Below are 12,835 nucleotides of genomic sequence, written 5' to 3' on the forward strand. Positions count from 1 at the left end.
GTTTAGGTAGAAACTTTTTTTTTTAATTTGAAGCCATTGGTTCATGCTCCAGTTTCTAAAGTGAAACAAACTGGCACCATCTATTGACATGTTTAATGATAGCTATTATGCCACCTTTCTGTTCTTCTCTTCTCCAAACTAGACATATTCAGCTCCCTACATTTTATCTCCTAATGCTTGGTTTCCAGGCCTTTGATAAACTTGGGTGCTCTTTTCTGGATACGCTGCAGCTTATTAACATCCTTCTTGAACTGTGATGCCCAGAACTGGACACAGTATTTCAGGTGAGGTCTGACCAAAGAAGAATAGGGTGAGACTAATACTTCCCTTGATCTAGACGCTATACTTCTATTGATACAGTCCATAATTGCATTGGCTTTTTTGGTTGCTGCATCACACTGTTAACTCATGTTTAGTTTGTTGTTTACTAATGATACAGATATACACAATCCCCTAAACTACTTTTGAATCCAAAACGTTATTAAAAAAAATCTCAAAAGTCCTTTATTATGGTTAGAACTAGGATTAGCACAATTCTAAACATGCATACTTACAAGTAAAGTCTAATGTTTTCAGTGGTAGGTATGTTCAGTATAGCCTCATGTTATGATGCCCCCCTTTGGTGACTATTTTGCACAGAACTAAAAAGTTACTTTAAAAATAATTATCATTATAGTTATAGGACACAAAGGAGTTAATTACCTTTGTAGCTATTTTAACAAAACATATTTCTATGTTGCTCAAAGGTAACAAAAAGAGTTGCTTTTAGTTACTTTTAAAAATCTGGATGCTACAAACTGCTAACCTGTGACAGAAAACACACACTCTTCCTATTTACCTCATTTTCACCTCAACAGTCTCAACAAACCAACAGGCAGCAGCAGCATGAAGTACTGTACAACATGAGTCAACACTTGAGCCATGTCATATTCCTGTGCCACGATCCAGTAAGAATATATAATTGTAAAAGTAGCTGAGAGTTACCATTATACCACTAAAACAAGGAAGCTATTCCCTAGTAATGTACACTTATAATTTATCTTAGTTATAATTGTGTTACTGGAAAAAGAAATTAGTTATAACTAACTAGTTCTTTTACTTCCAAGATTTGGTTTTTCACATATCGCAGCATACCTGACATCCAGCTTTGAATTTTTCAGGTGAGATCCAGTCTTCAAGCATTCTAAGAATTGAGGCTCCCTAAACAGATAGAAATTAGGATTATAAATAACAAATCTTTTCTACTAGTTTCAGCCTTAAAGAAACACTGATAACTTCCTTATTTCTACACAACTTCCTTACTTCTACACAACATGGCAACAAGCATGCGCTTTATTACTTTATTATTTCTACACAACATGACAATATGCACACACACTATTTTAAAATCTTTTCATTTAGAGTCAGTGCATCTCTTTAGCTCATAAGCTTCCTCCTCACAATGTGAGAATAAACATAACCCAGAATGAGCCAACAGCCACAGAGCTGAAACAAGGCTTTGGTCATCAACAATTCACAGTGGTTTGTGGGAGTCTCACCTTAAATGCTGCCTGCTTTACAGATGGCTTCATAGCAACAGATAGCAAACTCCACCCTTTCAGCCTCTAAATAACTCTGCCAAAGGCCTTGTTTGGTTTCTGTGGTTTCAGTGGATACTGCTGAAATCTATTTTTTATTTTTCCCATTTCTGATTCTAAAAAAAGCCAAGATGCTTAGAAATTCTAGCCTATGGGAGGTTCTGGTTTACATTCTTCACAGCTCCATTTCGGGTGCTTTTAAAATTTATGTGTGAATGCATTGTCTGGTTAATCTGAACCAGATCCACTTGGCAAACTGATCTAGCCATTTGTTCTGTGTTACAGGCTAATACATGCTCTCCTTACAGTTAGTTACCTGCTCCCCATTTCCCACCCTTTGACTGGGGCAATCCAATTTAAAAGGGGCCATACTTCAACTAGCAGACATATGTTTTGCATGCAGCAAATCCCAGGTTTTCTTCCTGGCTTTGCTAGGCAGTGCTGAGAAAGACTCCTGTCTTGCAATTCTCATTAGCCCTGGACAGCATACCCAGTACTGGTGGATGATGGGAATTGGATTTAAACAATAGGAGGCCCATAATTACCCTGGTGTATGCACTACTGAGCAAGATGGACTAATAATCTGACTTGATATCTAAACTGGGAGAAGTTATCTTTTTTTCTACTACAATTCAGAATTTCCTTGTAGCCATGCTGGCTGGGGATTCTAGACATTATACAGTCAGCCCTCCACACCCACCGATTATTTATTCATACCAAGGGCCCACTGGAATTTGGAAAAGGTAACTTTTTAAAGCCCTGCTTGGTATAAGGCAGTTTCCTAATCCATGCTCAGGATAAATTGCTCATCTAAATGATTTGTTATAAGCAATTTTGCTGATCGTCATTCCACCCAGATATCGCTTCAGTTTCCGCTTCAGGAAAGAAATGGTATGAACCAACCACTGTACGTAGTGATTCATGCATGATTAAGCTTTCTCCTTTTCCTTCTCCTTTTTGTCATATCCCTTTGATATGTACGTATTGCAACCCTTTCACAGGGTTTTCTTGGTAAGATATATTCAAAGAAGTTTTGTCATTGCCTTCCTCTAAGCTTGAGAGGATGCGACCAAAGTCAGTGGGTTTCCATGGCTGATTCAGCATTCAAATCTCTTCTGAGTGGGGATTTGACCTTAGTCCAGCACTGAAACTATGCTGGTCCTTGAGTTGATCCAGTATAGGACAAAAGGGCTAGGATGAGTGCAATATGGTAGGTATAAGTATACATACATGATAAGTATATATTTAGGAGTTGGCAATCCCATTGTAACTCACAGTCCTCAGGGCCAATTCACATTTTCTCTTTTGTACTTGAGCCTGAACATCTAATTATGGCCTGAAACACACAGGCCAAATAAGGTGGCTTCCAGCTGCTTTGGGAGCATGGTGTTTAGATGATGCATGCCCCCAAAGCAGCTGGAAGCTGTGCTGAGGCCACACCAAACAGGGAAAAGCTGGCCTACAAAGGAGTTGATTTAGATCAACTTCTGGCTGGAGCAGCTTGGGACTGCAGTGACGGCCTCTTCAGTAATGGGTTGTGCAGTCACTGCAGTCACAGCCTGATTGGGGCCAGAATTCAAAACACCCCTGTAAGGTGTCAAGTCTGAATAGTGAATTTGCATTTCAAACGAGCACTTTCCCTTGAATTTATGTGGAAGAGATGATCTGGAAGTATATGTACTGCATACCAAAGTGGTCACTTAAATCTCAATGCATCATTCACAACTGATATATGTTATATGTCTTTTGTATTCAAGGACCTGGAACCAAATATAAAGGGTAAAGTATGAACTCTTCATCAGTTTTCTAGGGTGCAATGCTAGAATTCTGTTGGTTAGATTCAACTAGGGTAGAACCATTGGGTCAATTGTTAAATAGTAAGTCAAGAGGTAAGGAAATCCAACTGATTCAATGGTATATTCTATTTGGGACTAATTGAATTTAGACTTATGTATAAGAATTAATTTAAGAGGTCTAAAATACCCTAAAGGCACCAGATCCTGTCTGATCTTATAAGCTAAGCAGGCTCAGCTCTGGTGAGAACGTGGATGGGAGATCTCCAGCGAATACCATGTGCTGTAAACTATATTTTTGAAGAGGGGGCAAAACCACTTTGAGGTTTCCTGGCCTAAGAAAATGCTTTGAAATTATGGGGTCATCATAAGTTGATAAGCAACTGGAAGGCACATACATTACACATAAGGATTAATTTAGTATTGATTATTTTTAGTTTTGTATATGATTGGCACCTTGTAAAAGCCTGAATAAATATAGGCTCTGGCATACAATAAAGATTTGCAGATGTAATTGTTGTCCCAGTGCTTTCCATACCAGATTATCCTATTATTAAAGGAAAATGCACTCCGCTTCACATCTAATTTGCTCTTTATTTCCATTTACAACATGAGGTCTCTCTTACTTTGCTGTAGGATATGCCATCAAACACAGAGGTTATTTCATCTGGAGATGAAACTTGCACTACAATAGGGTGAGAAGAAAGCAAGGAGTCTTCCTTTAGCACAGGGAACACATCATCAATTAACACTTGGTCCAACTGTGGAGAAAAATGAAGAAGGAAAAGCCAAATAACTATTACAGGAAATGAAAGCAGTGATGCTACTGAGTAAAGCTTATCCACATGGGCCTTTTAAACCAGAATTGTGCTGGAACAGATACTGTCATAAGGACTACTGCATGACATCATGGTTATCATTCAACCATTCTGCTTGTTTCTTCTTGCAGTCTTTTTCTTGTTTTCCTTCCCAAATAATCTGTTTGCTCATCCAGATAACTGTACAATTCTGTTTCTCCTAATTGCTACAAAATACATCTGTCACTTTCTTCCTTCTTTTGGGATCAGCTGACTTTGGGGTAGGCATGTTTTATTGGGCTTATATCCAAGCTGACCTTTTCCTCATGAGAATGTTTCCAGTGAAAAAAGTGTGTACAGTCAGTTCTCCACATTTGCAGCTTTTACTTTTTCAGATTTTGATGGTTCAGATCTCTAGGAATCTTTAGGTCTTCCAGTATGACTCTATGGTCAACATCTGCCAGAAGTTGCACTGGAATACTTAGAGATTCTTAGAAGGAACATATCTTTAGGCATTTGTAGGTCACCCTGTGCAATTCTATGGTCAACCTCTTGCAAATGTCCTGTGCTCCTATCCCCAGCAAATGTGGAGGGCTCACTGTAGAGAGATCACTGGGTGGGCAAGGACTATCTTTTAATGGAGAGGCTGATTTCCCTTCCCTACTTTTCATCTTTTCTTATTGAGAGGAAACAGCAATTGCAATTTTTCATACAGCTGCTAGCCACCCAGACTGGTCATTTTCTTCCCTTGTTCTCTCCCAGTCTGTGGTTCTCCAGACCAGGGAGTGGAACCATAAAGGAGAAATGGCGCCGCCATGACGTCACTTCCTGGAAGTGACTCTGGATGCTGCGTGGCATCGGCTTCGTCATGGCGCCCCCTGTATGGACAGGAGGGCATCATGATGCCACCGTCCACCTGTACTAGGGCTCAGGAACATGCGGTTGCTGTGCACTCCTGACCCCTAGTATCGCCGCCACCGTGTCACTTCCTGCAGGTATGTACTGGCCCAAAGTTAGCATTAGTTTTTGAAATGTAATGCATTGTTCATTGTCCCCTGATATCATGTAACTAATATGCTACTTTTAAATTGTTGTATATTGTACACAGCCTTCTTGGTGGCTGCTTCCATGGGAGGCTCAGTTGGCCCACTGTTTGCTCTCTTTCTGAACTCATATAAAAAGACCTTTTTATATAGTCAGGTCTTTGGCTCTTTATTCTGTCAGAAAAGTATTTTAATGGGATTTGTTATGCTTTTGTGTTTTTATTATTTTTGATGTGTTTTAAATATTTTAATTTAGTGTTTTTAATAGGATTGTTTAATTTTTTTAAAAAAATACTTTTGTGTCAAATAGGTTTTAGCTCTATTTTTTTTTTAATTGTTTGTAAGTCACCTTAGGTCAAATGTCGAGAGAAAGGAAGGATATAAAACAAACAAATAAATCTATACCAACCACCAAATCTGATTTAGGGAAAGGAGGGTTTCCCTTGAATGTGAGGGAGAAACAGAATGAAGTCACAGTATGAACGAAGGCTCAGAATAAGGAGCAGTACTTATTTATTAAATACACTTCCTGCAAGGAGAATGGGAAATATACCATATATACTGATCTATAAGTCTAAACATTTATGCCCAAAAATTGACCCCAAAATCCCAGGTCAACTTATTTACAGGCCAGTATGGTAATGTCATAGCAGCTCTTTCAGGTTTCCCCATACAGTCAGCAGAGCAGATTATTTCTCTCCTGCACCAAGCAGAAAGAGTCCTGAGTGATTAATTGCTGATAGACAAACAGAGTCCCTCTCTCAGCCACACTAACATGGTTGGCTGAAACCAAAGTGGAAGCAAACGCTGAAACAAAAAGCCTCAATTAGAGTCTCTTTTGCTGTATGCACACATACATACACTGAAGGAACCTTCAAGTTTTACCCTTGACTTATCCATGGGTCATGGCAAAATCCATAATTTTGGCCCCAAAACCTGTCCTCGACTTATGCATGAAGTTGACTTATAGTCAAGTATATACGGGAGTTATCCCCACAGCTTTATCTTTGCAAAAATAATGGGGGGGGGGGGGGGGAGAGAGATTTCAAGTGTAACTGGATCAAATGCACCAGACTTCATAACTAAGGGGCTTCATAACTGCAGGCCTCTGGTCCTTTTAATCCTAGACTGACATTCTAACAACTGCACCATGCTGGCTCTGTATGAATTAGCAAAACCTATCTGGTTTACTTTGTCCCTCCACTAGATCTATACTACTTGCAGGAGGAGAACCTACAGTCTGCATTTTACTTGACCTCATCTCAGAATGCGTAAATATGTCATCCCTAAATTCCCTAGACAGCATGTCCAAAACCAGAAACCTTCCAAGCTCTGCATCAACTTCCAGGGCTGAATGAGATGTCCCTGGCCATATATACAGTATACTATGTCAATACCTAATGAATGTATCTAGTGGATGGATTACCAATAGGTAAAAATTTCTGCCATTTCTCTAGAGAAAATGTCCCATTCAAAACCCACAAACAACAGAATATCTTCCCTAATATTCACCTAGTCATCTCCTGAAGCCCTCCTACCCTGTCTCCATATGTAGAAACATCATACTAACTTCTAATTCAGGCTTGTTTTCAGTGGTAAGTCAATGTAGCCATTCAAGTTCACAAATCAGAAGTAGCAGGTAGAAGGCAGATAGCATTCTCAGAGCTAGGATTTACATTTTACTCACAGCTCTTTTACTAAACATTTCTATCAGAATATACATTCCACAATAACATATAGTGTAAGTGCTTAAATATTACCATCTGCCAATCTTTTTCAGTAGCATTTACACCCAGAAACTCAAAGAAGCTGGCAAATCCTTCATTTAACCAAAGGTCATCCCACCAATCCATGGTCACAATGTTTCCAAACCACTGCAAAAAGAAGCATTATTTATTTATTTCTAATTTAAACATAAAATAAAACAAAAATAAAAATAAAAAACAAAAATAAGCATTTTTGTTTTTTAAAAAACAATGCATGCACAACACATATCTATGTTGTTTATATAATACAACCTTTATTTAATGCAGATATTTTTACAGGGTTTCAAAACCTCTTGCTGTTGTTGTTAACTGCCCTTGAATTGACCGACCATCACTCACATTTCCAAGCCCTCCTATCCTCCATTGCTCTACTTAGGTCATGCAAATTTAGGCCCATGACCTCCCTAACTGAGTCCATCTATTTGGCTTGCAGTCTTCCTCTCTTTCTACTACCCTCTATCTTTCCTAGCACTATTGTCTTTTCTAATGAGTCATGCCTTCTCATAATTTGGCCCAAGTATGACAGACTCAGTTTGATCATTTTGAGTTCCAGGAAGAGATCAGATTTGATATTTTCCAGGACCCGTTTATTTGACTTTTTGACTGTTCACAGTATCCTCAGCAGTCTTCTCCAGCACCACATCTCAAATGAGTTGATTTTCATCCTTCAACGTCCAGCTTTCACATCCGTACATGGGGATGGGGAATACAGTGGCTTGTACTAGCTAATAATATAGGATGTACATGAGATAAATCTATATATGTTTCAGTCTTTTGATATTTTCAAACTAAGGCCTGTTACAAAAGGGCATAAAGTACGCACCCCGCACTTACTAGGGTTAGAAAGGGGCATCCCTTCCGGATGCCTTTAACCCTAGCACGTGTGGAGCGTATACAAAATGGCGGCGCCCGTTCTACATGGGGGCCACCATCTTGATGTAGCAGACGCTTAGCGTCTGCACATCATGTGGTGCAAATGACGCAGCGAGTGCACCATTGGCGCCTCGTGACATCATTAGCGCCCACAACAAGAAGCGCCATTTTGGCGCTTCTTTTTTGCAGCACCAGGGAGCCTCGCGGTTTGGCCACTGGGGCTCCTCGGTGGCACTTTCAGGCGGTCTGTAATGAGCCTAAGCCACATATTTTACAATCAAGAAAGAATTGTACAGTGAGCCCTTGGTATTCACTGGGGTTTGTTACCCAAACCCTGGATGGTCAAGTCCCGTTAAATATAAAGCCACAGTAAGATGATGTCTCTTGTAAAAAATGGCAACTTCAAGGCTAACTTTTCAGAATGTATATATTTTAAAAATATTTTCAAAACATGGATGCTTGAATCCATGGATAAAATCTGTGGATAATGAGGGCTGACAGTATAGAGAGGAATCCAATTATTTATAGGAAAAATTATTCCTGAGTGTCCTGAGTGTAGTGTTCCCTTTTAGTGTCTTCATGGTAAAATATTTTGTAAACCGTACCTGGTGAACAAGTTCATGGGCAACCACAGCAGCTACTCTTTGCTTGTTAGAAGCAGCAGATTCTTGTGGATCATAAAGGAGATTTGTTTCTCTGTAAGTGATCAGTCCCCAGTTCTCCATGGCACCAGTGCCAAAATCTGGAATGGCTATTTTGTCTACATATGGGGGAAAAAGGGAGTTGGGTTTGGCTGAGCATTGACATTATTACACCTCCCTTGTTTCCCAGAACAGGTCAAAGCCAACTTTTCACTCCTTGACTTTCCCAAGTCAAGATACTTGAGCCTTTTATTGTCCTTTTATTGGCATACATTTATGTTGGAAGCAGCTTTTGTATAAACTGTTGCATCTACATGATCATCTGACCAGCACAGAGTCGGTTGTATCATTAGGCAGTGTTCTCATTCTGGCTGCCACCTCTGGTAGGGAGTAGGTACTAGAAGGCAGAGTTATGTCCATATCATGCAACCTGCCTGCACCTTTAAGCTAGGGCTGCTGTCTTTGGGTGTGGAAGGGCAGTGCCAGTCAAAGAGATGTCCATGGACAACTGTCTGTCCACAAGTCATTGGCTGCTGAAACCCGCTGGTTTTCCAAGGAGGCAGGCAGGCAGACAGAGATACAATGGATACAAATATGGTACCAATCCCTAATTCAATGGGGAAAGATATAATTGTCAGTGTCCTACCTCAAATTGTTTGGGAAACTCTGTAGTAGACAATACTGTGCCATCTCCATTGTTGAAGTAGGATTCACTTGCCAGCCTGGCTGGTTTCTGCACATGGCAGGTGAGGAGGCACTGTGTGGTCCTTTGCTTTAGGAACTAGAATATATTCAGTCTGCCCTGATGCTTGTTATTGCTTGGATTCAGAGGTTCTGCCCAAAATTGAAGCACACCTGGTATCTAAGTCTGATTACCTGTCTGACTTGCTCTTTGTGGTTCTGTAAAAGGGCTGGGGATCATGCCTCCTTCCAGATGTTGCTAGAACAGAACTCCCAGCATTCTACACCATTGCTAGGTATGGCTGCTGGGAATTTGTAGCACTGCGTATTTCCTTCCTATGATAAAGTTTGTGTTGATACTGATCTTCCTCAATCAAACACAGGATATGAAAGAGAGAACCTATGTATGAGGCACATGTTCTGCAGTAGGTCTAGCAATTTGTGGACCTCCAAATGTTACTGAACTACTGCTTCCATCACCCCTTACCAGTGGCCAGGCAGTCTGGGGCTGTTGGGAGTTGCTATTCCACAGTATCTAGAGAGCCAAAGCCCTTTTTTCCAGCTGCCTGCAAACAGACATACAACTACTATTCTGGTAGTAGGCTCTAGGCAGGCACTGTCTGTCCCCCACACAGCAGGGATAGATTCTGCTTCTTTATTGGTAATGCCAAACTAATCTCTACAATGTTTTCCTGTGATTAGGTTGTAAAAGGATTTTGTAAATGGGACTAAGAAATATTTATTGGCAAATTAAGTAAACTAAATCCCTGTATAATGAACAACATCTGCTTCTAGTCACCACAACATGAGGGGTCATGTCTTCATGGCTGGCAATCAATACCAGTTTAAATGAGAATTATGGACTCTGCATCCCTTGGAGAGGCATAACAGAGCTGCTACTTAGTCTAGCATAGAATTCAAATTGATTCCAAAATGGGCAAAGCTAAAATGTGACTCACTGGTTCAACAACGACAACAGTAGAATCAAGTCATTTTGTCTTTTTTTGTTCCAACTGGTTTCTCAGCAAGAAAATTGACTTTTTAAAGTTTAATCAGTATTAACACAGAACGTCTTCAATGCTTATCTCATCCGCACATAATGCTAAAATATTTTATTTTAAATTATATATTTTAAACATTTTGGTTTCTTAACCATTATTTGTCAAGACTTTTTCATTAAAATAATAAACTATTTTACTATTTTCACAGACATACAAGGTGAGGTGAAAACCACTTGACAGATGTATTTATTAATGCAAGTTGCAATAATATAAATTTAATTGCAACAAAATAAAAGAATTAAACCGGTAGCAAAATCAAATAAACATCAAATCATACATCAATATATAGATAACCCCAAACTTTTCAAGGGATGTTCAGCATCAGTAACTGCCAAGTAATTTTTGCCTCACATTGTATAAATACAAGAATAAAAAATATAATAAAAAAGAAACAACAGAAGAACACTTAAGTAGAAGAACAAAAAAAAAGCCTAAAATCAGAATAAAATGAAAAATAAATATACTGGAGAGAATATAAAACCTGGAATTTTTTGTGGTTATAAATATAGAAATCGACCTGGTCATAAGGCAGCTTCCATGTCATATTGAAATGCCATATTATTTCTACTCTTCTCTATATCTATGCTGAATGTTGCTAAGAGACTTAGTAACACTGAAGTCTCTTTGCATAAGATCTTGAAAAGTTACTAAAAATAATTAGTAGAGTTGGGAAAATAACCACACTGGACTACAGCGATCAGAACCCCAGGATCAAAAGGTTTTGGTTTTTGAAAAATTCATTCTGTTTGCTTTTCTGCTTTGATTTTTAAAAAATGTCTGCTTAATTCTAATTTGTTGTTTTTGTTACATTTTATTTTTATATTGAATGGAGAGTTTCATTCATACTTTTATGAAATTCTCTGAGGTTGCATCCACAGTGCTTAAATAATCCAGTTCAACACCACTTTAATGGCACTAGCTCCATGGTATGAAATTCTGGGGTTTGTAGTTTTGTGAGGGGGGGTTGGACTGGATGGCCCTTGCGGTCTTTTCAAAATCTATGATTCTGTGTGACCAATTTAGCCTTTTCTGTCAGAAACTACCATTCCCAGAATTCCACTGCATGACAGTTAAAGTGGTGTCAAAGCAGATTATCTCTGCAATGTGGATGCATGCTGAATGAAGAATAGTTGAGAAAAATTTTTAATATAGAAATTTTTTAAAAAAACCTTTAAAAACCAGTTACAGTTCCAAATCTCTACTTTTATAAGCTCTGGTGATCCATTATAGTTCCAAGATTTCCCAAAGTACTTAGTTATCACTACAGTTTAAACTGTTAAAGTAACAATTTGTTTCCCAGTTGCCCATAAGAAACTAGCTACTTCTAGAATTCAAAGATATAGCTGTGTTAGTCTGTAGACTAGCCTTTGAGACTAACTCAAATAAAGAAGTTGACAGCATGATCTTTTGTAGACTTGATTTTTGGAAGATCCATGGAACAGTAACAACATTATGAGAATCAAAAAAACATACACTGGGAGACAGAAAGGACAATAATTACCCAGTTTAGGAAGAGAATAGTTCATGCTGAAGTAATCTTCAAAGAAATCAAAGATCTCTTTAGTTTTATTTGCTGCATATATGGCTGTGTGTATCTGTTGTGGCTGAGCATAAATGCGAAGCTGTAAAGGAAAGGAGAGATAGATCTAGAGATATTTCAAGCAAGTCTCATTGGCCTATATCAAATTATGTCACTGAGGTAGTAAAAGCCATGTAAAACTAGCAGTTACATATTTCAGAGTCAGAACAAGGGTGGTGCCCAATACAGTTTCCATTGCACAAGCAGTCGTACAAATTTGCTGTGCACCCTGTTACACAATCTCTTTCACAACCAGTTGTGAAAACAGTTGCACAACATCTTGCACATCTGGCTGTGCAGCCAGTTGTGCAAGCTCTTGTACAACTGCTTTACAGAACAGCTTCTACTAAAGTGTTGTCCAATGCAACTGCAGTAGATTTTCACCCTGCTTCTGTTAAATTGGTTTTAGGGCTACACTGGTTTAGCTCGAGTATACCTTTGAGCAGTATACAATAGGGTTAACTTTTCTGGTCTGGTATGCAAAACATTTTTCAGGAAACACCTTCCCCAAACTGCTTACTTCAGTAAGTGGGGCTAGTAATTATGTCAGATACACATATGAATAAGGGATACTTTCCTTTTTCCTTTAGATAGCTGTAAGGATAAGACATATATCATCCAATACCTTTTCCTGCAAGCTTTAGAAAAAGAAAAGGGCCACCCAAATCAAACAATTTTGGCTCTTCTTCTCCTTGAACTGTTTTTACTCTAGGTCATTATAATAAGAAAACTAACAACATCCAGCTGCACTACAGCATTTCAACCTCATTAAATCTTTTATTTCATTCAGACAACATTAAGAACTCATGCTTAGTTTTCTTAGAATCACAGAGTTGGCAGGGACTCCAAGGACCATCTATTCCAGACCTGCACAGCTTGGCAGTATGAAGGGGCCAAAATTAAAATAGGCTAACTTCTTCAGGCTGCAGATAGGTTTTGATTAAATATTAATTAATTAATTGTTAATTAATAATAATTAATATTAATTCCATCCTCATCCTCATCCTCTGCTTGATCCTTTTCT

General features: G+C 38.8%; 1 protein-coding gene across 1 annotated transcript in view; it reads right to left on the reverse strand.

The window, feature by feature from the left end:
- ENPEP (glutamyl aminopeptidase) overlaps nt 1-12,835 on the reverse strand; it is a 71,614-nt gene that overhangs the window by 31,035 nt on the left and 27,744 nt on the right. Inside the window, exons 4-8 of the mRNA XM_089527070.1 lie at nt 11,734-11,854; nt 8,455-8,609; nt 6,971-7,084; nt 3,997-4,131; nt 1,135-1,200 (exon numbers count right to left, since the gene is read on the reverse strand). Of these exons, the coding sequence (XP_089383196.1) occupies nt 1,135-1,200; nt 3,997-4,131; nt 6,971-7,084; nt 8,455-8,609; nt 11,734-11,854 (591 nt within the window). The remainder of the gene's footprint in view (nt 1-1,134; nt 1,201-3,996; nt 4,132-6,970; nt 7,085-8,454; nt 8,610-11,733; nt 11,855-12,835) is intronic.

This window comes from Sceloporus occidentalis, unplaced genomic scaffold, assembly GCF_023333645.1.
Source record: "Sceloporus occidentalis isolate IW3139 unplaced genomic scaffold, rSceOcc1.0.p SCAF_5, whole genome shotgun sequence".
Taxonomy (NCBI): Eukaryota; Metazoa; Chordata; class Lepidosauria; order Squamata; family Phrynosomatidae; genus Sceloporus; species Sceloporus occidentalis.